Source organism: Stenella coeruleoalba (assembly GCF_951394435.1).
Source record: "Stenella coeruleoalba genome assembly, chromosome: 3".
In the NCBI taxonomy this organism is placed as follows: domain Eukaryota; kingdom Metazoa; phylum Chordata; class Mammalia; order Artiodactyla; family Delphinidae; genus Stenella; species Stenella coeruleoalba.
The window spans coordinates 139,443,376-139,468,767 of record NC_137148.1 but is presented as its reverse complement, the minus strand read 5'-3'; the positions used below and the strand labels follow the sequence as shown (position 1 = coordinate 139,468,767).

Here is a 25,392-nt window from a genome sequence, read left to right as displayed (position 1 = left end):
GCAGTGGTTAAAAATCTGCCTGCCAATGCAGGAGACATGGGTTTGAGCCCTGGTCCGGGAAGATCCCACATGCCACGGAGCAACTAAGCCATGAGCCACAACTACTGAAGCCCACGTGCCTAGAGCCCGTGCTCCACAAGAGAAGCCACTGCAATGGGAAGCCCACGCACCACAACGAAGAGTAGCCCCCGCTCGCCACAACTAGAGAAAGCCCACATGCAGCAACGAAGACCAAACGCAGCCAAAAATAAATACATAAAAATTTTAAAAAAGCACATCAGTAAGAAACTGATTAAAGAAACTGTGATTCATTCACTTGATACAAGGGAATAAATGCAGCCATTAAAGATACCTAGATGCTTCTCTTTGGTGCTCTCCTGGTTCATGGTGGACTGCAGGGCTGCTGATGCAGTGCCTTGTGGGCTGCGAGAAGGTCCTCAACCAGGTGCAGTGCCCCACATGGTAACTAGCATCAGGGCCATGGCCCAGGGGTCAGGAATGCTCAACTGGCTCACAGAAGCCTGTGGGGTAAGGGGGGGGAGCAGAGGGAACTTGGTGTGATCAGAAGAATGGCTCTTATAGTTGATTTGAATGTGGAAAATAATGGGAGCTAGGTTTCTCATTGTCAGAGAAAGGAACTACAAATACGAGAAGAGGGAAGCTAAAATAAACCCTGTGGAGCAACATTAGAATTGGAGGCATTGATGTGAATCCATGATGTCAAAAATGTCAAGTCATGAAAGAGAAAAAAAGACTAAGGAACTATTCTAGACTGAAGCTGAAGCAAGATGGTAACAAATGCCATGAGTAATCCTGGATTGGACAGACTTACAAAGGACATCACTAGGACAACTGATGAAATGTGAACAGGGTCTATGAATTAGAGGATAATATGTATCCATGTTAACTTCTTGACTTTGATGGTTACATTATGGGATATGTGGACATGTATTCCTACTTTTAAAAAACATACCTTAAGTTTATATACTAAGTAGGTGATTAGGCATCATGATTCCAACTTACTCTTAAATGGTTCAGGGAGGGACTTCCCTGGTGGCACAGTGGATAAGACTCTGTGCTCCCAAGGCAGGAGGCCCGGGTATGATCCCTGATCAAGGAACTAGATCCCACGTGCACACCGCAACTAAGAGTTCACTTGCTGCAACTAAGGAGCCAGCAAGCTGCAACTAAGGAGCCCACCTGCTGCAACTAAGACTCAGCACAACCGAATAAATTTTTTTAACATAAAATATAATAAAATAAATGGTTCAGGGGAAAATACATGTATCCTGTGTGTATATGTAAAAGAGAGAAAGAGGGCTTCCCTGGTGGCACAGTGGTTGAGAGTCCGCCTGCCAATGCAGGGGACACGGGTTCGTGCCCCGGTCTGGGAAGATCCCACATCCCAAATGCCGTGGAGCGGCTGGGCCCGTGAGCCATGGCCACTGAGCCTGTGCATCCGGAGCCTGTGCTCCGCAACGGAAGAGGCCACAACAGTGAGAGGCCCGTGTACTGCAAAAAAAAAAAAAAAAAAAGGAGAGAGAAAGAGAAAATGATAGGAAAAATACAGCTAAATGCTGACAATTGGGGAATCTGGAAAAAGGGATTACAGGCATTCTGTATGGTATTATGGCAACTTTTCTGAGACTGAAATTTCAAAATGAATAGAACAAAAAAAGACATTCTTTATAATTATATAAATTCTAAGGCATAGTAAATAAAAAAAAACACTAAGTGCAGAAAAATGTATGTTACGCTATGTAAATAAAGTATGGTGAGAGTATGAACACGAATACATATGTCATGAGACTATATTCTGATACAGGTAGAATGCCTCTGAAAACATGCTAGAATCTTATCTACACTGGTTTCTTCCACAGATGAAAGGTAAGTGGGTAGAGAAGGATGAGAAAGAAGTTTTTTTACTCTGAAAATTTGAATTCTGTACTATGTGAAATGAAGTAACTTAAAAAGACAAGCCAGAATGAGTCAGTGGTTGCCAAATACAGGTGCCAGGCTGGCTACCTTAGAAGAACCTGGGGAACATTTAAAACTACATTAGCAGGCATCAATTCCAGAAATTCTATTTCAGTGGGTCCAGGATAGGGCTCAGGTAGCGGTAAAATTTCCCTAGTTAATAATAAAACATAGCATGGTTTGGGAACTGCTGCTTTAATCAAATCACCCAGACCTGATGCTCTCTAAATCCCAAATTCTAAGTAAATTAGGAAATCAGAAACAAATACTTTTTGTCTCATGAGAAAATAAGATCATAATATCTAGGGAAAGAATACTCCACAAGTGAAACTGGAAATTCTGAAACCAGGATTTACACTGAATTCCAAATAGAAGCCAAGTCTTACTAGTTACTCTACCTTTCTGCTCCCTTATTAAGGACCAAAAATATTGTGGAGGCTAAGGCAACCTGAATATCACTTGGTATAGAAAACACATTCAAATACTCTGCATTCTTCAAAAGGAACATTCTATGTAAATCTATTACAAAAGTATATAGTTATTTACTTTCCATTAAAAAAAAGTCAGTGTGGGCTTCCCTGGTGGCACAGTGGTTGGGAGTCCGCCTGCCGATGCAGTGGACGAGGGTTCATGCCCCAGTCTGGGAAGATCCCACATGCCGTGGAGCGGCTGGGCCCGTGAGCCATGGCCGCTGAGCCTGCGCGTCCGGAGCCTGTGTTCCGCAACGGGAGAGGCCACAACAGTGAGAGGCCCGCGTATAGCAAAAAAAAGAAGAAAAAAAAAAAAAGTCAGTGGACACAACAAGTAAACACAATATCTGTAACATTCTAGATTTCAAGTGGTATGTTCACCAGGGTTCATTTTATTATTGTGTTTTATATCTTAATGTATATTAACTATATTCTCTTATATGCATCAGATGTTACATGATAAGAAGGTAATTGTAAAAAATTAGAGCAACAGAACAACAGTTCAGATATCTGGTCCTTACATTTAAAAAAGAGAAGTAAATACAAGAAAACTAAGCATTACCATGCCAGCAGTACATATTTATTATTATTCATGAATGGTCAAAAGACTTACAAGGCCCATTACTATTAGTATAACCACACATAAGAAATACCACTTAGTGACATGGAGTGAAAAGGACAGTTTCATATATATTAAAAAAATACATACACATACACACATTCTCTCTCTCAAAGGCTCACCATTCACTGCTACAAAAGCAGGAGGCATCAAGCGGCAGGAGTTCCAATATACATAACAAGTTGAAACATCTCAAGCATAAAAACTACACTTAAGTTGCAAAAATAAAGTTTCTTTCTTCAAACATTTTGATCTGAGCTCAAGCAAAGCAAATGATGAACACCAATGATTTTTATACTATTTAACATACTTTAAAACATAAAAGGATCAACAGATACAAAAGTCCTGAAAATGTAGGGGTTATTTATAGGAATGAACAATGCATTTCATCCAAAAAAAAGTCTACAGCAGATGTGTTTCATCCTGGCTCTCAAATATTTGAGAATCATAATTTACTATATTCAAACAGCAAGTTAAGCCAGAACAAAATGATAAACAGAAAACTCATTACTCCATACAAGGCATTACTGCCCTTGGTTTCCTCAGACAGTTTCACTAGTGCAAGAGCATCATTTACCTGAAAGATCATGAGTCACAATTAAAGAGCACTCATACAAAACTATTTCCTTTTTTCTTTAAAAAGTGCCACATACTTGACTTCTCCTTTAAAAAAACAACAACAACACACATACACTAATGAAAGACCGTTTGTCTCCATCTCTTGTCAATGAGGAAAGGCCAGAGTGATTCTTTGATTCCAATTCGAAATGGTGTTCGCTGGCCAATGCCTAAGGTCTCCAATTTGGAGCAGTCAAGCTGAGCGTTTCTTGGACGTTGTGCTCCTAAGACAGGACTGTCAGTTATCTTTAAAACAAAAACAAAAAAAATCAAAAATAAGAAGCCTCAGGCTGAAGTTTTATATTCGCTACTTCCCTTTGCCCTCTTGCCCTCGGTGCAAGAAATCAGATTTGATCCCTGGAAAAATAAATAAAATGTCCACCACAATCAAGACAATACTTTTTCTATAAACTTCACCAATACTCATGGGCTTCTTTATACATGGTAATTTAGAGAAAATTAACAATAGAAACTGCCAAAATACAAGCAAAGTTCACTTTGATTAGTGCCAGAAAATAAAGTTATCTAAAACTTCCAAACAACAAGAAAAATGTTATCCATAGTACACACTGTAGTGATAGACCTGGACTTCCAAACAGTAAGGTTAGCTTGTTTTTTTTTTTTCTTGCCCATGCCTCAAGGCTTGCAGGATCTTAGTTCCCCTACCAGGGATTGAACCTGTGCGCCCTGCAGTGGAAGCGCCAAGTCCTAACCACTGGACTGCCAGGGAATTCCCAGCAAGAAGGTTTTAAATGCCATGTACTTACCGGTCTTAAGTGGCTGCTGGGGAGGTTGAAGGTGTCTGCAATTGCACATGCCATTTCATACTTAGTCATCTGTTCATTGCCAGACCAGTGAAAGGTTCCCTTAATTGACGGATCCTGACAAGGACACAAAAAATTCAAAACGGTTTCAAACTTTTTGAGTTGAGTGGAATGGCAAGTTTGACAAGAAAACTAACTTAAACAGGTTCAGGAAATAAAATGCATCGCTCCTTTCTGGATGCTATACATAAGATATCTAAAATCAAATTCCTATAAATATCCCCAGCTAAACCAGAAAAGCAATTTCTAGAATTTAGCCTTAAGAATTTTTTTAAATAAAAGTGTAAGTAGTTCCAGTTTTATTTAGTGGGAATCCTAAAATGATTACAGATTTTTATGAAACACAGGCCAATTTAACAAGTATTTCCAACTATCCTAAGAAGCTAAAACCAAAACTTAACAGAACCATTTTTCAAGATGAGCTAATTGGTCATAACATCCTTAAAAATTGTCATGGTACATATTTTTTTAAAAAAATATATAAATTTTGATGTATTAAAAAAAGTCATGCTACTATTAATATTCTAAAATAAATCAGTCTCTAATCTTTCTTTCTGTGGATATTCTATTTTTTCAAATGCTTAAAATGAACTACTATTCAAATATCCAAAAACAATTACAAATTATTCTTACACTGGCTGAAATGATAAATCCCTATGTAGCTTCTTCTCTGCCACTACCGAAATCTTAAATAGACATTATTTAAGACGGTCTTCTTAAAAGACATTAGGAGATTATTTTGTTACCCGAAGAAAAATACCAGTTTTCAGTTATCTTGCAGTAAGAGAATGACAGATGGGGTCTACAGTATTTGAGAAATAAAATCAAACGTAACAGCAGAATACTTTTATTCATAAATACAGCCTACTATCTGAACTACTTTTGTTTGGTGTCCTTGTTAAGTTTTTAAAAAGCATTTAGAGGGCTTCCCTGGTGGCGCAGTGGTTAGGAATCCGCCTGCCAATGCAGGGGACACGGGTTCGAGCCCTGGTCCGGGAAGATCCCACATGCTGCAGATCAGCTAAGCCCATGAGCCACAACTACCGAGCCTGCGCTCTAGAGCCTGCGAGCCACAACTACTGAAGCCCGCGTGCCTAGAGCCCATGCTCTGCAACAAAAGAAGCCACCGCAATGAGAAGCCTGCGCACCGCAACAAAGAGTAGCCCCCGCTCACCGCAACTAGAGAAAGCCCGCTCGCAGCAACGAAGACAAAACACAGCCAAAAATAAAAATAAATTAATAATAATAATTTTTAAAAAGCACTTAGATTCTCACCAGCATCCTCTTCTCTGCTAACTGACGACACACAGTGGCCACATCTTTGACGTGTGTGGGGAACCGCTGCTGCCAGTGGTCCATGTTCGCAGACTTGTTGCTGAACTGCACTTTATCAAACATAACAGTCACGGCGCTTTCCTCAAGCTTTTCAACTTCTCCATACAGAACAGGAATTCTCAAAACAGCAGCTCCTAGAGAGTAATAAAAGCAGGTAATACTTCAAAGCTGACTGGTTCTTAAGTCTTGCTATAAGATCAAAGTGTGCAGATTTAAACGACATCATCGCAGAAAACTTGCAATATACCAAAATGACACAGCTCACCTATTTAACAAATGTGATCCTGAATATTTTTATGTGTCTCTGTCATGTGGGTTATTTTTTATAATTATATTAATTAAATAATTTCTTCATTATTGTGGCCATTAAAAATAAAACTGATCATGACAACTAAATGCAACAAGTGATCCTTGATTGTGCCTAAAAAATAAATGCGATAAAGGACATTACTGGGACAAAATTCCTACACAGACTGTATTGTATGTTAAATTTTCTAAGTGTGATAACTGCATCGTAATTATGTGAAGAACATCCTTGTTGAAGATACACAGTGAAGTATTTCAGAGTGAAATTCAACTAATTCTCTATGAGTTCAGGAAGAAAAGAGTGTACATATAAAACACGTGGCAAAACATTAACAACTGGTGAATCTATATAAAGGGTATATGAGTGTTCACCACATAGTCCTTGAAAACACTGACTAAGGAATTATGAAGTATTTCAATTTTATGTTGGTCAATACTGAGGGGTTACAACAGATTAAATAATTAACGCTTTAACTGAAATTTTAAAAAAACTATTTAAAATTAAATTAACTTATTGTGCAGCTGCAGACGACCTTTGAACAACACAGGTTTGAACTGTGGCATCCATTTATATGTGGATTTTTTTCATGTAGCACATCATGTACAAGACTTGAAGTGGACAGCCTATCCTTACATAGGCATAAGGTGAGTGACCTTTAATATAAAATTAATAACGTGTTAGTTTTCTTACTGTTTTATAACTTTGTTTTCCAAGAGTTACATTACTATACAGCATGCCTCTCTTCTCTCTCATAATTGGAGAAACTCTGTATCAGTCTACCACACAGGTAAGTGGTTTTAGAAAAAAATATACCAGTATTTCTAACACTGTATTATGAATATGACTGTAATACTGTATATGCCATTTAAATTTTACAAATATTCATACATTAGTGTATAGGCTAGGCTACCATTAAACAATCGTATCGATTACACTAGGCTACCATAAAGCAATCATATTACTGCTTCTTCCTTATCAATGCCTGAATCATACCTGTAAATAATTACAAATTTCTTCTCACACTGTCTTTTCATTTTTTATGTGTAGTGTTAGTAACACGTGTAACACCTATAGTGTTTTGTATCATATAAGACAACAATGGGAGTACCCTGGTGGCGCAGTTGTTAAGAATCCGCCTGCCAGTGCAGGGGACACAGGTTGGATTCCTGGTCCAGGAAGATCCCACATGCCATGGAGCAACTAAACCCACGCACCATAACTACTGAGCCTGCACTCCAGAGCCCGCAAGCCACAACTACTGAGCCCATGTGCCACAACTACTGAAGCCCACACGCCTAGAGCCTGTGCTCCGCAACAAGAGAAGCCACCGCAATAAGCCTGCGCACCGCAACGAAAAGTAGCCCCTGCTCACCGCAACTAGAGACAGCCCGCATGCAGCAACGAAGACCCAACACAGCCAAGAAAGAGAGAGAGAGAGAGAGAGAGAAGAAAGGAAAGGTTAAAGACGTGACTGTCCTGGCAATTATATTTAAAAAAAATACATATAACACACAAAATATGTGTAAATCGATTGTTTATGTTTTAGTAAGGCTTCAGTCAATAGTAGGCTGTGAGTAAGTCTTTGAGGAGTAAATAGATTTCCCACTATGCAGGGATTGGCAACCCTAATCCCTGCACTGTCCAAGGGTCAGCTATATATTGATAATATATTCAAGGATGATTTCCGAAGGATAATTTATAACACACACAAAAAAAACCCAAATGTGTTAGTATGTATATATACTAGGGGATGCTTCTCAGGGATGTAGTACAGTCTGAGGCAGGAGTTTTAGTGCAGGGGATCATTAAGTCAAATATTATGCAGCTACTGATATGAAAAAGATATTCCAGAGATGGCTCCTTAAGAACTGAAATGCATGTACATGGGGGGAGAAAAACCAGGTTACAGAACAACGTGCACACAAGTTTAAAAATTCAAAAAAATACTTCCATACATAAGCACAGTTGGTGCTTCTCTCTCTGAGGGAGTATTGAGAGAACTCTTTACAATTTTAAATGTTTTTAAAAACTTTTTCAAGGAGGGTATACTTTTTATAATCAGTACATTTATGTTTGCGTATATATACACAAACACACAGGAAAAAAGAAAAACCATACAAATAACAGAATACCACAATCCAAGAAAAATGATATTGACCCGTTTTTTGAAAGATTACAAAAATTTGTACTGTATGATTTGTTTTCTTTAACGATATTCCTGTACCCACTGACACTGGAAAAAGTCTGGAAGGATTCATAAATTCTTCAGGATTTCGAGAATTCTTATTATTCTTTTTTATTAACTGCATTCCCTAGTTTTTCTCCAGTGATTTATGTTCCTTGACTAATTTTTTTTAATTAGAAACATATATATACATCATAAACAAAAAGAAATCCTCAAAAGCAGTCACGTACAGGGCTAAAGAGATGTGTCTTACCTAAATTGTTCTCCAGGACAGCCCTTTCTCCTTCTAATTTTGTTTTGCCATATAGATTTAGGGGACTTGGTATGTCTTCCTCTCTATAAGGTGGGTTTGTTCCATCAAAAACATAATCGGAGCTAATGTAGATTAGAAATGCTCCAACTGCAGCTACAAAAAAAAAAGAAAGAAAAGAATCTATTAAATTACTATATGACATTACTGTTTACTGGAATTTGTAACAGCTTATTCATCATATATATAACAAATCTTTTATAAACCGTCTAAAAAGTTTAATCTTTACAAACTCAGCGATCACTCAATATTTTATGAAGATTTTATAAAGACATCATTACCTGCTTCCTTTGCTAAGTTCCCAGAAGCATCCACATTAAGTTGAGAAGCAGCATCCGGCTGATTTTCGACAACATCTGGCCTTCTCTCTGCTGCACAATGTACTATGACGTGGGGCTGGGAGTTCAGCATTGATGTGTTTTTAACCCAAAAAGGAATAAAACAAAAGAACTGTAGCCTTCCAACAGTAAATTAATTCATAGAAAATGTTTATTAAATCGACATTCCTTCAACTAAAGAATCATTGTAATTTTTAATGTAGTTTTGTCACATTTCCCTGTTTCAACGTTCAAACTTCCTGAAAGGCAAAGAGCAATTTAGCAATCCCCAGGCAAAATCAGACACAACTCTTGTTGACAACCATGCTTTTAAATCAAAAGAAGCTTCATCCCCCTAATCTGGGTGGGAGAAAAGAGCGATCATTTATGGAATTAACATGATCTAAATACTTAATAAGTCTATGGTAAAGGGAGAGGAATATCAATTGCAAATTAAATTCATAAATTCCAATCTCTTAAACCAGTCATTTAAAGATTAACCATCCATAAAACTTGTATTCCCAGTTGAGCATTTAAGTATGCCACCTATACGCTAAAGCACCCTGCGAGAAGCAAGGATTTCACAATCTAATGCAAAAGACAGATATGTAAAGAGACTGTTTCAATATCATATGACCTATATCAGGACAGAGGAATGCAGAGGGTCCTTTGTAGAGAAGGGGCACCTACTTCCCAGAGGAGCTGAGTAAGAGCTAAGATTTGGGAAGATCAGTGACATGCAGGGCTCGTGTACCCACTCACCCAACTTCCTCCTTCTCAGCAACTGCTTGAGGAAACATGATCTGAGAGCTGTTTTCAAACTTAAGTGTGCATAAGCTGGGATGGTTCTTAAAATGTAGATCCCAGGCCCCACCACACACTTATTGAATGAAAATCTCTGAGAGTGAAACCTAAGAACAAGTTTCCCAAGTGATTCTGATGAAGGTTTTCCTTGGATCATATTTTTAGAAAGAATCTGAACTTCTGATTTGATCAGAGGTGTAACAGAATCTAAATTTTTCTGTTAAGTCTTCTGTGACCATCGCCAACAAGTGGTTTAACCACTCTTGCCTTTGTGATCTCTAAAATGCAAATGAGAATATTTTGCAGTGTTGTAAGGTTTACAGATAATATTAAGAAAGGATTTGCATAGAAAGTAGTACTTAGAAGAATACTTCACAAACATAAGCATTTTACAAAATGCTTCATCTTCTGCCTTTTGTCAACCTATGTCTCAACCTAATCTTTTATAAGGATGACATATTCTTATCCATGCCAAAAAAAGTGCAGTATATATTATTGTTGCTTAATATGTTAGAGCATTAAGTACAATAACTTCCTTGAGAACAAGAGCATTTTTCAAGTCATCCAGACAATTATTAATAGTTAACTTACGTGTTCAAATAAACCATACCTGAAAATCATAAATGATGTGATGAACTGCATTAGAATCCAAGAGATTAACCTGCTCAAATTTTGGTCTTGCTCTTCTAAAACCACAGCCAACGGCATGCCAATTATTCTGTTGAAATTCTTTGTAAACAGCTCTGCCAAGAAGCCCAGTGGCACCAGTAATCAGAACCCGCCTATTGGGGATGTTAACTTCCTCCTAAACGTGAAGGGGGTGGAAAAGGATTGTTTAATTCGAAAATAGTCTCTCAACGAAATCAGCCACCATTTTCATTCACTAAATACTTCAAGTCTTAATTGTATGCTTCCTTGCCCAATCTATAAGCCAATTCTTAAGTTAGAACAAAGATTAATCAAAATGCATGGGTAAGTGTGTCACTTAAGAAAAAGTTTTGCCAGGGAGCAACTAAGCTCGTGCGCCACAACTACTGAGCCTGCACTCTAGAACCCGAGAGCCACAACTACTGAAGCCTGTGCACCTAGAGCCCGTGCTCCGCAACAAGAGAAGCCACTGCAATGAGAAGCCCGCGCACTGCAACGGAGAGCAGCCCCCGCTCACCGCAGCTAGAGAAAGCCCGCGTGCAGCAACGATGACCCAATGCAGCCAAAAATAAAAAATAAAATAAATTTATTTTTAAAAAGTTTTAATAATCTTACGCAAGAAAAAGAACCTAAGATGATACTGCAAGGAACCACCTAGTCAAATAGATTTAGATTTCCTGTGGTAATAATGGAAAAGCTTATTTTTACAATCAGTGATGTCCAAATTAGTAAAAAACAGCAATGACGTTCTTCCGTTTATAAAAATGCAGTGAGTTCTAAGCTTACTTATTTTATGGCCCGATTAAATACTGGGGCTATGTTCTGCTGATATGTTTCCAAATTGACATGTCTGGTCTTCAGTTTTTAATCTCAAGGTTTTTTTTCAAATCTCATTGACTTTATCATACTGTGATAGGTCTAAATTAGAGAATTCACATTTCACAGGAATTTATGTAGAAGAAAAATTTGGTCCTTATAGCACTAACATTCTTTCTAAGTTTAACCAAACTGGTAAATATATTCCTGCATTAACTCTTCTTTTTTTTTGTAAATACTTTCATTTGTATCATTTTTTTAGATTCCACATCATATAAAATTCTTTTTTTAAACTTTATTTTTTATACAGCATGTTCTTATTAGTTACCCATTTTATACATGTTAGTGTATATATGTCAATCCCAATCTCCCAATTCATACCACCACCACCATCCATATTCCTGCATTAACTCTTAATTTACCTATTTAGACCAGTTAAAACAAATAAACAAAGATAGAGGAACTGGTCTGTGCTGCTATTGTGAAAGGAAAAATTCCTCACACACTGAAATTAAAAAGGAACTACTATTTAAGAAACAATTTAAGTTCTATGTTTACATAGAACTTTCTCTTCTTCCCAAGATAGGTAACACCGAATTTCCTCAGACTCTTGAATTAAGTCAACATTTACTATTAAAAAACAACAAAAAGTTTTATTAAATTTTATCAACTTGAGTCCTTTTAAATTTCAAATGTTGTTATAGTCACCTAATTCTGAGCTGTCAAAAATCTTAAATATGCACGCAATAACCTTTTTTGTGCACACAAAAAGACTTTTTTTTTCCTAGCCCTCAATTCAGCTAACTTAGAAGACTATACATTTTTTTAAAAAAGGCCACCCAAATCAAGTATTTCTATCATATGAAAAACCTGAAATGAAGGGGCTGACAGAGACAGTACAAAGGTAGTTCTTAAAGATATTTTTTCCTTAGTTCAACCAATTTCAAGACATTTTAGAAGTTAGAGAAAAATTCATCTATGCTCTCTGTTGCAAAACTTGCCTCTAAGCCAAATGATCTATAAAAACAAGGATTTCAGCCAGCAAAATATTTTCTTTGAATTTCTGGCAAGAAAACAACTCTACAAAGATTCTAATTGTAAAGAGGTTAAAACATGTCAAGTCTAGTAGGGATACGATCAGAAAACAATTTACACAGGATAAAGATCCCTGGGAAAATACTATAACAGAGCTATGATATGGTTTCTTCTAAGTTTCTCACTTCACTCTAAAGAAGGAAAGGAATAGACAAGAGTTCTTAGATCAGTGGTTCAGAGGCTTTATTCGCTGAGGACAGGAATCGACTGGAAGGCTTTCAGATCAAGTACATTTGGAATGAGGCCTCGTAATTTGCCTTTGTAACAAGTTTCCAGGTGCTGATGCTGGTGATTTGGAAACTGAATTTTGAGAACTCCAGGAAAGTCCAAGACCTTCCTAAAGATAGCTCTTAATCAAAGAAGTCAAAAAACTGCCATCTGCCTTTCTAGCAGCGACAACATCTTCCCCATTTTCCCCCTTAAAAAGGAAAACTAGAAGAAGTAGTTAAAGAACAAGCATCATGCTTGCAGTAACCACAAAATTCTTAAACAGTAAAATAAGATCTCTAGGTACTTCACTGATTCTGTGAAGCACATTTTTTCCTCATTTATCATCTCTGTTAAATGAATGAAATAAAGATGGTTTGGCAGTGTTTTTTGCTTTTTAGTGCATCTTAAAATAAGAGCCCAGATAATCTTATAATTGAGAGCATCTTAGATTTGATGAAATACAGTATTAAGTTACAAGCACAGCAATGCTCTTTAGGGAATATAATACCACTTAACTTTAAAAAAGGATGGGGGTTGCATGGAAAAATACAACCTTACATCCTTATACCCTGGGATAATATGTAAGGTCCCTGGAAGAAAATATGAAACTGTCCGTGTTACCTAGTGGTCAGATGTCAATGCTCAAGAATTTTCTACGTTAAAAGAGCAGAGATCGGGCTTCCCTGGTGGCGCAGTGGTTGAGAGTCCGCCTGCCAATGCAGAGGACACGGGTTCGTGCCCCGGTCCAGGAAGATCCCACATGCCGCGAAGCGGCTGGGCCCGTGAGCCATGGCCGCTGGGCTTGCGCGTCCCGAGCCTGTGCTCCGCAACGGGAGAGGCCACAACAGTGAGAGGCCCGCGTACCGCAAAAAAAAAAAAAAAAAAAAAAAAATCAGAGATCTAAAGTACAAGCATTTTCTGAAACAAATGATTCTGCACAATCTTATATTTGAAAACTATCATGTGTTATATAAACCTACATCATACCTTTTGACCACAGGAGGAGTCCTATTAGACAGGCAGGGCAGATATCACTTCCGAAGTGAGGAACCTTATCTACAGATGTTAAAGGTCTTGCCCAGAGTAAAAGGGAAAAGGTTGGAAACAGAACTTGGGCCCTTTTGCTTCTATCATCCAGCAAAATACATACTGAGTTTTGTCTCAATCCTTTGAACTTATACTCGGTTTCATGATGATTAACCACACTCTGTGGCATTGAGAAGTTACTCCATCTCTATTGATCTAACTCCCACACTCTGTGGCATTGAGAAGTTACTCCATCTCTATTGATCTAACTCCTCACTGGTGAAATGAGGCATTTGGAAAAGATGCCTAAGGCTCTTCCAGCTTTACAGTCCTACAATTCCATATTATCCTTACCACAGAGGGATCTGAATAGAGTGAAAGAAGGTTCATTTACTTAAAGTAACTTATCCTCTTTTCATATAGTTCTCTCTAGAGACTCAATGAGCACCTTTTGTCACCAGTATACGAGCCCAACAAGATGTTTTCATTTGGACTGCAAGTTTATTGATGGTTAGCAAATAAAATACGCATCACTCTGAAATTAAAAGAGGCCAAACAAAACTATCTCTTCTATATTTGACTCTACCTGAAGCTTCTTAAAGCACACTATTTTGATTTTTTTCTTTTTAAAAGAGGAGAAATAGTCCTCTAAAAATTATTTTGGACCATTACTCTGTAAATTACTTTAGTTCTGCAAAACACAGGAATGTCCAAACACTTCAAGGAACTCTGAATAGAGGAACAAAAAGCTGTCTTGTTAACCCAAAGAATTATTAAGAGTTGAAGATACTCTGTCTGCCTGAAAAGTCTGTTTCGCAATTTTTATTCTTATGGGTCAGGAATATTAAACATCACTTTAAGTTGCCCTGAACATATGTGCCTCTTATCCTATAAACTCTTAGATGTACAGAATTCAGTAACTTCAGGTGACCAGATTTACAGACACCTCCCCCCCCCAAAAAAAAACTTGAAAAAGTAAACGCATATAAATAAACGAAGAGCTGTAGCTCTTATTACGCCATCAAATCAAATAATACCAAATTGTACAGGTAATGGAAGATAAATGGCTCTTTCAAAATGGTCTAAACAGTACTCTGGAACAGAGGTTTCTACTTGAGCACACTTGGATTAACTTCTACTAAAAAATGTCTTAGAAAAAGTCAAGAGTGAAACAAAACAAGTGTCTAAAGAGGGATCTTCTTAAATGTTAGTGGTAAATGTAATTATACTTTGCTATTTTTAGAACCTCTTCAATTTGGCAAAGCTTCACACTGATTTATATGATTCTTACAACATTCCCCTTGAGGCAGATCTATGAGGAGATACTCCTGGACTTTAAAGAACTTTAGATACCTAGGTGACACTTGTCTAACTCCTACTGGCATCCTATTGTACCCCACAGCCAGTATTACTAACAGGAACCACTACAGTCTATTTCTCAGACATAAACTATAAGACACGAGCAAGTTTTAATTCCGGTTTTGAGAGCAGCAAATATGTGCCAAGCTTTTGGTTGTGCAATTTTACTGAAGGAAAATCCATTTTCATTAGTCTACTGAACTCCTACTGTGAAAACTGATTAAGCTGTATATACATACATGTGCGCATATACACTGACATAAACAAACAATATGTAACATTACAGTACTCAGCATTGTTTGGGGTACACAGGAACAAAAGACAGGTTTAAACTGCCCATTATTCTAACCTTACCCCCCAAATACCAAAACGATTTGAAACACTAAATCTGCTATATTTTGAAGGCGTAAGAATTCTGCATAATCAAAATAGCCATCACCTACGTCCTCTCTTATATCCTTAAGATATGTTGGTCTGGGCATTAACATCTTCCTATCCCCAGTGCTAGATACACTCTGTGGACTGATGAATGCTGGGGGGCCTGGAATTAAACAGGAGAGAATGGAGGCTCTCCAAACACAGTAGTAGCTTTCGTTTATGCAACCTCCGTAGTGGTTCAAATAGATCTGTATTTGAATCCCGGCTGCAATCTTACTGAATGAACTTGGGCCAAGGACTCGCCCTCTAAGCCTCAATTTTCTTATCTGTAAAATGGAACAAAACGAGTATGTCATAAATATGAGAACCAAAGTAAATAATGCATGTAAAGTGTATAACACAGTGACGAGTTCAGTAACTTTTCAACTCCAAACCTGTTATTATTTCTGAAAAGCCACCTGGCCCCTTCTTTCTTAGAGATACGAACAGTTAAGACCAAAGGATACGAACAAAGGATGAAAAAGAAATTTAGAAATAATCAAAACTGAAACAGCTCTGAAAACCCCTCTCCGTTCCCGAGAGGGGAGACAGGAGAGTCGAAACTGAAACCCGACCTACTCTTTTCCCGTCACAGCGGCTGAAAAAGAAAACACAGAAGGGTGTGCACCGAAGTAAACAAACTCGGCGGCGCCGCCCTCTCCGCCCAGGGCCTCCGACTCCGGCAGGAGGCGTCTGGAAAACCACTCCAGCGCCCGCTGCAAGACTCGTCCCCTCCGCGCACTCAGTTCCTACGATACGCACCTCCCCTCCCCGCCCCAAGACCCGGGCCGACTCCCTCACCTCCACCAAACGGCAGTTCCCGGGAACAAAGTGAATAGAAAGCTCCTTCTCCCGCCCCACCATGCCCGCCGTGTTGGCGCCGCCGCCGCAGCGACCGCCACTTCCCCCAGCCCAAGATCGCCGCGGTCCGCAGCTCTAAAGCCCTCGGCCCGCCTCCCCTAAGTCCGGGCCAGCCCCCGCTCACCGCTTCCGGCTTCCGCCGCCAAGACCGCGCCCCTTGATTGGCCACGCTCCGCCGACGCCCCAGAAAGGGGACTGGCGCGCTCGGGACGCTCCCAGCCCACGCGCCAACTCTTAAAGGGAAACAAAGGCCCTGGTCTTAAGCAAGGAATGCGAGTTTTGTTTTGGGGCCGGGGGCGGGGGCGGGGGTGGGGGTGGGGGGAAGGACGAGTTGTTTATTTTGTGTGTTTTTCCTTCTAGACTAGGTAAGGATTGAATTGGATCGACTAGACTTGAGCAGTGCATAAGAATCTACTGCATAAGAATCTACTGGGCACGTAATACATAAAGTGGGATAAAATATTTTAAAGTCATGGTGGGAGGGGGGAGGCGGGGGGGGTGAGGGGGAGGGGAGGAAGCACAATGGACCTGTGTCTCTAGAGCATTAAGAGTGTTTGAGAGATTTAGAAAGACACTGGAATAAAAATAAAAGTGTTGGTATCTGAGTCATTAACACCCCAAGAACCCATTTGTCTTTCCGGGATGCTAAAAAGTAGTACGTGTGAAATTCCAAAGATCTCAAACTAATTTTGACTAGTTAAAAATAAAAAGATGTGGGAGGCTGGGGGATGAATTATTTGGGTACCTCTTCCAAACGCAGATTCTCGGACTTTACCAGTAATTGCAGAATGAGGTGTGGTAGTAGAGCCTGGGACTTCTGGTAGATTTAACGGGAGTCCAGATCAGCCCTTGAGAAGCACCGCCTTACAGGCTGCAGCGTCGGGCTACACGAGCCGAACCTCCGCTACCAAGGAAAATTAAAGGAACCAGGGGAATACAGTAATACTGAACCTTCTACCACCTGGATCGCGCTTTTTTAAAGTAACAAAGACAGCTCTAAGCGTTGAGTCTGACCTAGCACTTAATTGCAACTGATTTCTCTTCCAGTTCAAACCCGAAAAGCCCCCCGCCAGCCGAGATGCTTATGAAATTTACTCGGGGGGTGGGGGGGAACCAGAGCATGGACCACATAGGTTTCGCCAACTTTCCACCGAACGGTCTTCAGCGTTCTTGTCCAGGCATACAGGATACCAAGACCTTAGAAGTCGCCCGCAAACGTGATTACTGTTTGGATTTTCTAAAACGACATTATTTTCATAAACCTTTTTTTGGTTTAATCTTAGAGCTCAACGCTAAGCAGCCTTTAAAATTTTTTTCCCCATCTGAGTCCCGTGACTTTCCTTCCTACCCAACCCCCAACAAGAACTCATTTCCTTATTTGCATAAGCATAAAGTTTCTTTAGAACAGTAACAGAAGACAGCCTGAGGCCCCCCACTTTTCAATTTTTGTTTTAATCCAGGCTGTTAATCAATTTAGCATTACTTAGAGTCCTTGAGAGGAATGCCCCAAACACTAAACCATGCATAATCTGCAAACAACAAAGAAAATGTGTGGGTGGGTTTTGGGGGAGCGGTTTCAAGATCCTCTTGATCCTCCTCTCTTTAAGAAGCGGGAATTTTTGTGAAGTTTCTAGTTGCAACGTGTGATGCAGTCTGATCTTTCCAGGAAAAAAAAAAAATGTGTTCAACGCGAAAACGGTTTAAGGTCATGCATATGCAATTAGCATTTTGGGTCTCAGAGCAGCTTTATCTAGAGTGAGGAACAAATAGACTTTACTTGCCTGCGTTTGAGGATCTGGTTTCATGTTTGCCAGATAAAACGTGGGTATGGTTCCAGGGGCACATGTTCGTGTATGGGTTTTAATCATTCTTTTTAAAAATGGAAGTTTCTTTGTGAATAAAAACGCCACTGTTATACAGACAATATCCAAGTTCCTGTGGTGGCTAAGTCTATAAATTTAACGACAGCAATCTGGAGATAAAAGTTAGGTTAGCAGATTCATTTCATGCCAAGACAAAGAAAGGCTGGAGCACACAACTATAGATAAAAATCGTTATTTATATAGAACCTTCACCTACATCACTGCATTTAATCTGATAAATGAAACTGCTGTTCTGTTTTGGATTTTATTTTTGTCAATTGAGACTTAGTTGAGCTCTCCATTCAGCGTCAATAATTAAAGTTGCTTTATTATTGCAAGTCCCAAAGTTACACATTTTAAAGAAATGAATGACACTTATTTGTTTTTTTACACACCCTTTCAGCTTTTACCAGACATTCATTGGGATTCTTTTAAAGAAACTCTTAACTCCAGAATGCTTCTTTTCTTGAATAGCTAACTCTTACCTGTTCCATGTTCTCCGGCATTTCAGGCATGATTCCAAAATTATCTCAGGAAAAAGATTTAAGATGGGTCTCTGCCTCTGCCTCCTCGGGCTGGGTCTTTGTTCTGCCTGCAGAGAGCGCAGGCACGCGAAAACGTGAGCCACAGCTTCACTCGACCTTTGAAATTAGCATTTTGAGTCCAATCCCAGAATCTCGTGCAGTTTTCCACACTGCAGTAAACTGGCAGCTGATTCCCCGTGGCAATCTTGAAAATACCCAATGAGAAGTTTCATGTTTTATTGCCAGCCAAATGAAGGTCCATTATCAAAACCATTAGGAAAACCAACTTTTTTTTTTTTAAGAAATAAAGATGTAACAACAAAAACTTCCTGTGAAAACTTGTTGCAGTTTTCTCTTGCAAAAGAAAAGCAAGAGCCAGCAGTTGGAAAGCACACAGACTATGCAACTGATTTCTGTTCTGAAATATTTTATTGAGTTATGCCTTGTTACAATAGAATCCGTTTGGTAAAGTTCGCCAGTGCTTTCCCAACCAGTGCTTTCTAATTAACTATTTCAAAGGACGGTAAAAGGCACTGGTGGTAACAATATGTGGAAATTAAAACGCAACAGGTTATTTCCATGAACAGTGTCCTGCCCTCTGTTTGAGGAAATGGTAGGTGGAGTAGCCTTAAGTTTGGCCGAGCTTTAAGGACTACTAGATCAGTGATTCCCAGACCTGCCAACACCAGAGAACCCATGAAACACAATCAAGTGGAGCCCAGCAATCCGATTTTTAACAATTTCAAGGGTGATGAATATGCTCAGTTAAATTTTGAACCACTCTTCTGGATTAAGGCTCTGTAACAATTTAAGAACAACCAACAAAAACTTGCCATTCAGATAGAGCTTTAAAAAAAGTCACTTAACTCTTTATATTCTACTCAGAGTACACAGCATGTGGTAAACTGTATGAGGCATATAGAGGGTCTGTAAGTGATGAAGAATATACAATTTTTTTAATTGATAAATTAAAATTCATCAAAATTTAAAACTTCTGTTCATCAAAAGACAATATTAAGAAAAATAAAACAGACTGGGAAAAATAATCTTGATACATATATCTGAAAAGGACATATTCAGAATACTTAAAAAACTCCTACAACTCAATAGTTTTTAAAAAATCATTTCTAAAATGGACATGTTTTGAACAGACACTTGACAAAGTAAAGACATCATGGCCAATAATCGCATAAAAAGATGCTCAAAATCAGGGAAATGAACATTAAAATCACACTGAGATACATACCTAACAGAATGGCTAAAATAAAGACTGATAACATTATATGCTAACAAGCATTTTAAGCAATTAGAATGCCATTCATTGTTAGTGGGATTCATTGTTAGTTTCACTTTAGAAAACTGTTTGGCAGTTTATTATAAAGTCAAATATACACCTACCCCATGACCCAAAATTCCACTTCTAGGTGCTTACCCAAGAGAAATGAAAGCATATATTCACAAAGTCTCGCACAAGAATATTCACAGCAGATTAATTCAAAATAACTTAGGGAATTCCCTGGCCGTCCAGTGGTTAGGACTACACCCTTCCCCTGCAGGGGGCTTCAGTTTCAGTCCCTGGTTGGGGAACTAAGATACTGAATGTGGCCAAAATAAAACAAAACAAAATAACCTAAAACTGGAAACAACCCAAACATCCATGAATAGATGAATGGATAGACAAACTGTGGTAGAACCATACCATGGAATATTACTCAACTATGCGAAGTAATGAACTATATGAATGTAATGAAATAAAATTTTATATTTTAAGGCAAGACAAGAAAAGTTAAACATAAAATTCTCTCTGTGTGTCCACTTCGGCCTCCTTCCTCCCTCCCGAATATGCACTGTGCATCTATCTGCGTTACACATTAACCAGAGCTCATCAAAGATGGGAGTGCTTGCTCGACTGTAAAGATCAATATTATTTTTCCTTTCTTCTGATGCTAGCAATGTGACTTTTTAGAAGAATAAAGTTCCCTCCCAGCTCTGTAAGGGGTCTAGTGACTTACTGCTCACTTTGTATGTGCTTACGTGGACTATGTACATTTGGTGAACTTTATGTAAACATTAGTATGTCATTTGATGTACGAGTCTTTGTCTCAAAAATGTATATGACTGTGCTTTCAACTTCTAACTGGAGGAACAGTTCTCAGAGCTTTATGAGAATCTGTCTCCCAGGTTATAATCCTCAGTTTGGCTCAAATAAAATTCCCTTTTATTCCTTAAGTTGACTGTTAAATGAATTTTTGTTGACAAAAGAATCTCAAAATCATTATACTATGTGGGAAACCAGACACAAAACAGTATAGTTTGATTTAGGTGAAATTCTAAAACAGATGAAACTAACCTATGGTGAAAGAAATTATCTTGCCTTAGGGAAAGGTAGGGATTGACTGTTGCAGCCATAAATGAACTTTCTGAGGTTATGGAGATGATTTATATCCTGATAGGGGTGTGGGTAACATGAGTATATATATTTATCAGAACTCATCGAACTATATCAATTAAGACCTGTTTATCTCACTGTCTGTATTGCTGTTTGTAGTTTATACCTCAATTTAAAAACAATAATACAGTCATATTTTGGACCATTTGGGTCACAACCTTAGACACAGGCAACAACTTCCAGGATACTAGTTTGAGGTAGTATTAACCATTGCATTGGTACCAAGTGATGAAATAAATGGACAGTTTTTAAATTTCTAAACTCATTAGGATTTTAAAAACCAAAATTTTTTCCTTGACATGGTACGCATACATATTTCAAGTTTGAGAAATCCATCTCTAAGTTATCGTGATACCAAAGGACAAGAACAAAGAGTTCTGTTTCTTCCTTTTTACAGCCTCCTGTGTCCCTGTGTAAATTACCTCTGCTTCCCCCATCCCAGTTGTTCCCATTTCTGTGACTCTGATGTCCACACAAATGGCTTTGACCAATACTCTCTCCCAAACCATAGTTTCCACATTCTAGATGCCCAAAAGGCATTTATACCTGATATTCCACTGACATATCAAACTCACAGATACAAGAAACTGAAAGTAAATTTAATATTAATTATTCGTCTTGCCCCCAAACCTACTCTTCCTCTTAACCTCCCAGGTTTATGTGAAAGACACTATTACATTAATTAATTCAGCTAGACTCAAATATGCATATGGGAATTTATTAGGGGATAAAGATAATAAATTAAAAATGAATCATTAAAAACAATAAGGCTGGGGGACTTCCCAGGTGGCGCAGTGGATAGGACTCTGAGCTCCCAACGCAGGGGGCCCAGGTTTGATCCCTGGTCCAGGAGCTAGATACTACATGCATGCCGCAACTAAGAGTTTGCATGGCGCAACTAAGACCCAATGCAACCAAATAAATAAATATTAATTTAAAAAAAATAAGGCTGGATTCCTACTTCACTTATACTAAAATAAGTTCTTGACAGATTAAAAAAGTTTAACCAAAATATGGAACAAAAGTACTAGAGGAAAATGTGTAGAATAATCTTAGAGTGAGGAAGTCTTTTATAAGCATATCATGAAATTCAGAAACCAAAAGTGAAAATATCAAGAAAATAGACTACATAGATTTTTGTAAATATCTGCATAACAACAACAATAATGATAATTAACATAATCAAAAGAGACTGGGAGAAAATATATGTTATGCATGAGAGACAAAGAGCTAATTGCCATGCTACATAAGGAACTTTTGAAAATCAATAGGGAAAAAGCCAATAAACAGAAATTGAATATTGGACTTCCCTGGTGGCACAGTGGTTAAGAATCCGCCTGCCAATGCAGGGGACACAGGTTTGAGCCCTGGTCTGGGAAGATCCCACATGCCGCAGAGCAGCTAAGCCCGTGTGCCACAACTACTGAGCCTGAGCTCTAGAGCCCATGAGCCAGAACTACTTGGAGTCCGCGTGCCTAGAGCCCCTGCTCCGCAACAAGAGAAGCCACCTCAATGAGAAGCCTGCGTACCGCAACAAAGAGTAGCTCCCGCTCGCCACAACTAGAGAAAGCCCGCACGCAGCAACGAAAACCCAATGCAGCCATAAATAAATAAATAAGAAATTGAATACTGACATTAAAAAGCAATTCAGTTGGGAGTTTGGGGTTAGTAGATGCAAACTATTGTATATAGAATAGGTAAACAACAAGGTCCTGCTGTATAGCACAGGGAACTATATTCACTATCCTGTGATAAACCATAATGGAAAAGAATATGAGAAAGAATGTATATATGTTTAACTGAATCACTTTGCTGTAGAGCAGAAATTAACAGAACATTGTAAATCAATTATACTTGAATATATGTTTTTTTAAAAAAGAAATTCAAGATGACAAAATTTGAATGGCCAAAACACGTGACAAAATACTCAACCTCACCATTAGTCAACAAAATGAAATTGACACTATTTTAAGTTCTCTAACAGATTGAAAAATCTTTAAAGATATTTTTTAATTAATAATTTTTGTCTGTTATGTTAACTGTTGTATTTACTAGTCAAGATAGGCTAGTTTACACTACGTTAACACATTAAATCCAAGATCTCAGTGGCTTCACTTTAAGAAGTTTTACTTCCCTCTCCTACAGGTCAACCAGCCAGGGCTCTGCTTTACAGTTACCACAGAAAGCCAGGTAAAGGAGGTTCCTCCATTCTGTAACTCCAAGAATATCTAATAAAAGGACATTCCAGGCAGAGGAAACACCAAGTGCACAGAACACGTGCCTAGGCAGCCTGATGGGCTCAAGCATCTGCAAGAAGTCTAGTGTGGCTGAAAAGAATAAAATAGGGAAGTAGGAGGTAGGAGGTGAAGCCGGAGAGGGGAGGGGTGGGCATGTGGGGATGGAGGTCTGTTAGGGCCATTTAGGTCACGTGATAACTTTGGATTTTATTCTTGGCGTCTCTGCACATTGCACTACACCACCACCCACTGAATAACATTTTTAAGACATAGATCAGATTGTTTTCCTACTTTCTTACAACCTGTCAATAACTTCTGCTCTACATGACCATACATGATCTTTGTCCCACCTTTGACTCCGCTCACATTGTCAGCCTCTAGCCTCAAAAAGACATACAGACAGACACATGTAGACACACAGACAGACACACACAATCTTAATTAGGTCTCCATGTTTTCCTTTCTCACAGCATTTTACACCTTTATTTTTTTAGCGTTTTTTATGTGTGATTACCATCATTTACTTCATGTCTGTCTCCTTACACTCAAGTATAAACTTAAGTTTTTCACCTCTGTGTATCTGCTCCAGACTCAGCACCTGGCACAGAATGGATATTTTGTAAATATTTTTTGAATATATGAATCAATGAGTAAATGAATGGATTAAAATCAATATCAAAAGCAGAATTTGGGCTTCCCTGGTGGCGCAGTGGTTGAGAGTCCGCCTGCCGATGCAGGGGACACGGGTTTGTGCCCCGGTCTGGGAGGATCCCACATGCCGCGGAGCGGCTGGGCCCGTGAGCCATGGCCGCTGAGCCTGCGCATCCGGAGCCTGTGCTCCGCAACAGGAGAGGCCACAACAGTGAGAGGCCCGCGTACCGCAAAAAAAAAAAAAAAAAAGCAGAATTTATTGGTGAACTTATTTCATTCTTACTAAATTCTCAATTGTGTAAGTGCATGAATATAATACTTTTTTGATTGTTTTTTCCCCCAAAGTAGACTTTATTCTAAACAATCCAAATTAATAAGGTATGTGTTTGTCATTATTCTATTGCTAAAGATAACTGGTTTGCTCTTCTAAGCACCAGTGATTGAGGAGACAGCACATCTTAACTGTGAAAAGAAATCACTACAGGAAAAGGCAGAATAGTAGAAAAAGTGTAGAAAGAGTCTATTTCTGTTGATGATTGCTAATAGCGAAATTGAAGTATGTATATTTAAAGAACAAATATTCAAAATATTTAGTGTTGAAGATGAAAACCTGACCAAAACTAGCCTTTGTTTGTGTCAGACTATTTTTATGTTGTACTGGCAAGAAAATTTGCATTCTAGGAGGTAACATATTTCTAGGCAACTTAAGATGGCACTCTGCTTAAGGATTTTTTTTTTAAATAGCTTTATTTATATATAATTCACATACCATAAAACTCAATTTAATTGTACAGTTTGTACAATTTAATGGTTTTCAGTAGATTGACAGAGCTGTGCAGCCATCACCACCATTCAGTGACCCTTGCCAAATTCTCTGAAGTGACCATTGGAATTGTCAGGTTCGTGGAGCGAGGGTACAGAAGTTCAACTGAAGGGTGAGGAGAGAGAATGGAAAATAAAGACATGGATGCCAATACTGTAGAAAATTCTTCCAAATACTTTTCCTGTGAAGGGGTTAAGTAAAGGCATGGAAGCTGGAGAGTGATAGAAGATCCCAGGAGAATTGTAAGTTTGGGTTTTAGGTTTTGTTTTGTTTTAGCAGGTCCAATATTAGATCATGTTTATATGATAGTGGGCATGATCCATTAACCAGTGGGAGGTGTTATGGGTTGATATGTTGAAGTCCTAAGCTGCAACACCACAGAATGTGATCTTTTTTGGAAACAGGGCCATTGACCAACTCACATTTACCAGGGCAGGGATGTATAGTTCTCCTAAAGGGAGGTACACTGCGAGTTTCATGGCCCAGCCTAACATCAATGGAGGTGAGAAGTATAATCCTCCCCTTGGAATTACTGTATTTGAAGAATAATACAAGGTGCTGCACCTTGTAAGGAGTAAAGGCAGTGGATACGAGTACATAAGTATTTATGTTGGAAAATTTAATAGAGGAAGGATGAGGAAGTCCCTG

The 25,392-nt window shown here is 38.7% G+C and overlaps 2 protein-coding genes across 7 annotated transcripts in view; both read right to left on the bottom strand.

Moving 5' to 3' along the window:
• Positions 1-2,741: 2,741 nt before the first annotated feature.
• On the bottom strand, positions 2,742-18,696 carry MAT2B (methionine adenosyltransferase 2 non-catalytic beta subunit). Of its 6 annotated transcripts, none has more exons than XM_079916556.1 (8): positions 18,546-18,672; positions 17,980-18,170; positions 10,378-10,571; positions 8,927-9,072; positions 8,589-8,741; positions 5,784-5,977; positions 4,452-4,565; positions 2,743-3,930 (listed from the first exon to the last, which is right to left on the bottom strand). In XM_079916556.1, exons 2-8 carry the CDS (start codon positions 18,064-18,066, stop codon positions 3,760-3,762), a joined length of 1,059 nt encoding a protein of 352 aa, XP_079772682.1. In that variant the 5' UTR covers positions 18,067-18,170; positions 18,546-18,672; the 3' UTR covers positions 2,743-3,759. The 6 variants fall into 6 exon arrangements, with proteins under 6 accessions (XP_079772686.1, XP_079772683.1, XP_079772682.1 ...); XM_079916558.1 differs by having other exon boundaries at positions 2,745-3,930; positions 8,927-9,041; positions 10,377-10,571; XM_079916560.1 differs by lacking the exon at positions 17,980-18,170 and having other exon boundaries at positions 2,742-3,930; positions 18,546-18,696.
• Positions 18,697-24,763: 6,067 nt separating this feature from the next.
• The window catches only part of HMMR (hyaluronan mediated motility receptor), a gene marked incomplete at its 3' end in the record, with an annotated part of 44,117 nt that continues 43,488 nt past the window's right edge, over positions 24,764-25,392 (bottom strand). The window contains exon 18 of the mRNA XM_079918613.1: positions 24,764-24,849. Within this exon, the coding sequence (XP_079774739.1) occupies positions 24,764-24,849 (86 nt within the window). The remainder of the gene's footprint in view (positions 24,850-25,392) is intronic.

Coding starts and splice junctions, on each gene's coding strand:
- MAT2B (XM_079916556.1), bottom strand. CDS start 18,066: ATGATTAAAACCCATACACGAACATGTGCCCCTGGAACCATACCCACG. Junction 5,978..8,588: donor TGTCCTGGAGAACAATTTAG/GTAAGACACATC, acceptor ATTACTCTCTAG/GAGCTGCTGTTTTGAGAATT. Junction 3,931..4,451: donor CCAGCAGCCACTTAAGACCG/GTAAGTACATGG, acceptor TTTGTTTTAAAG/ATAACTGACAGTCCTGTCTT.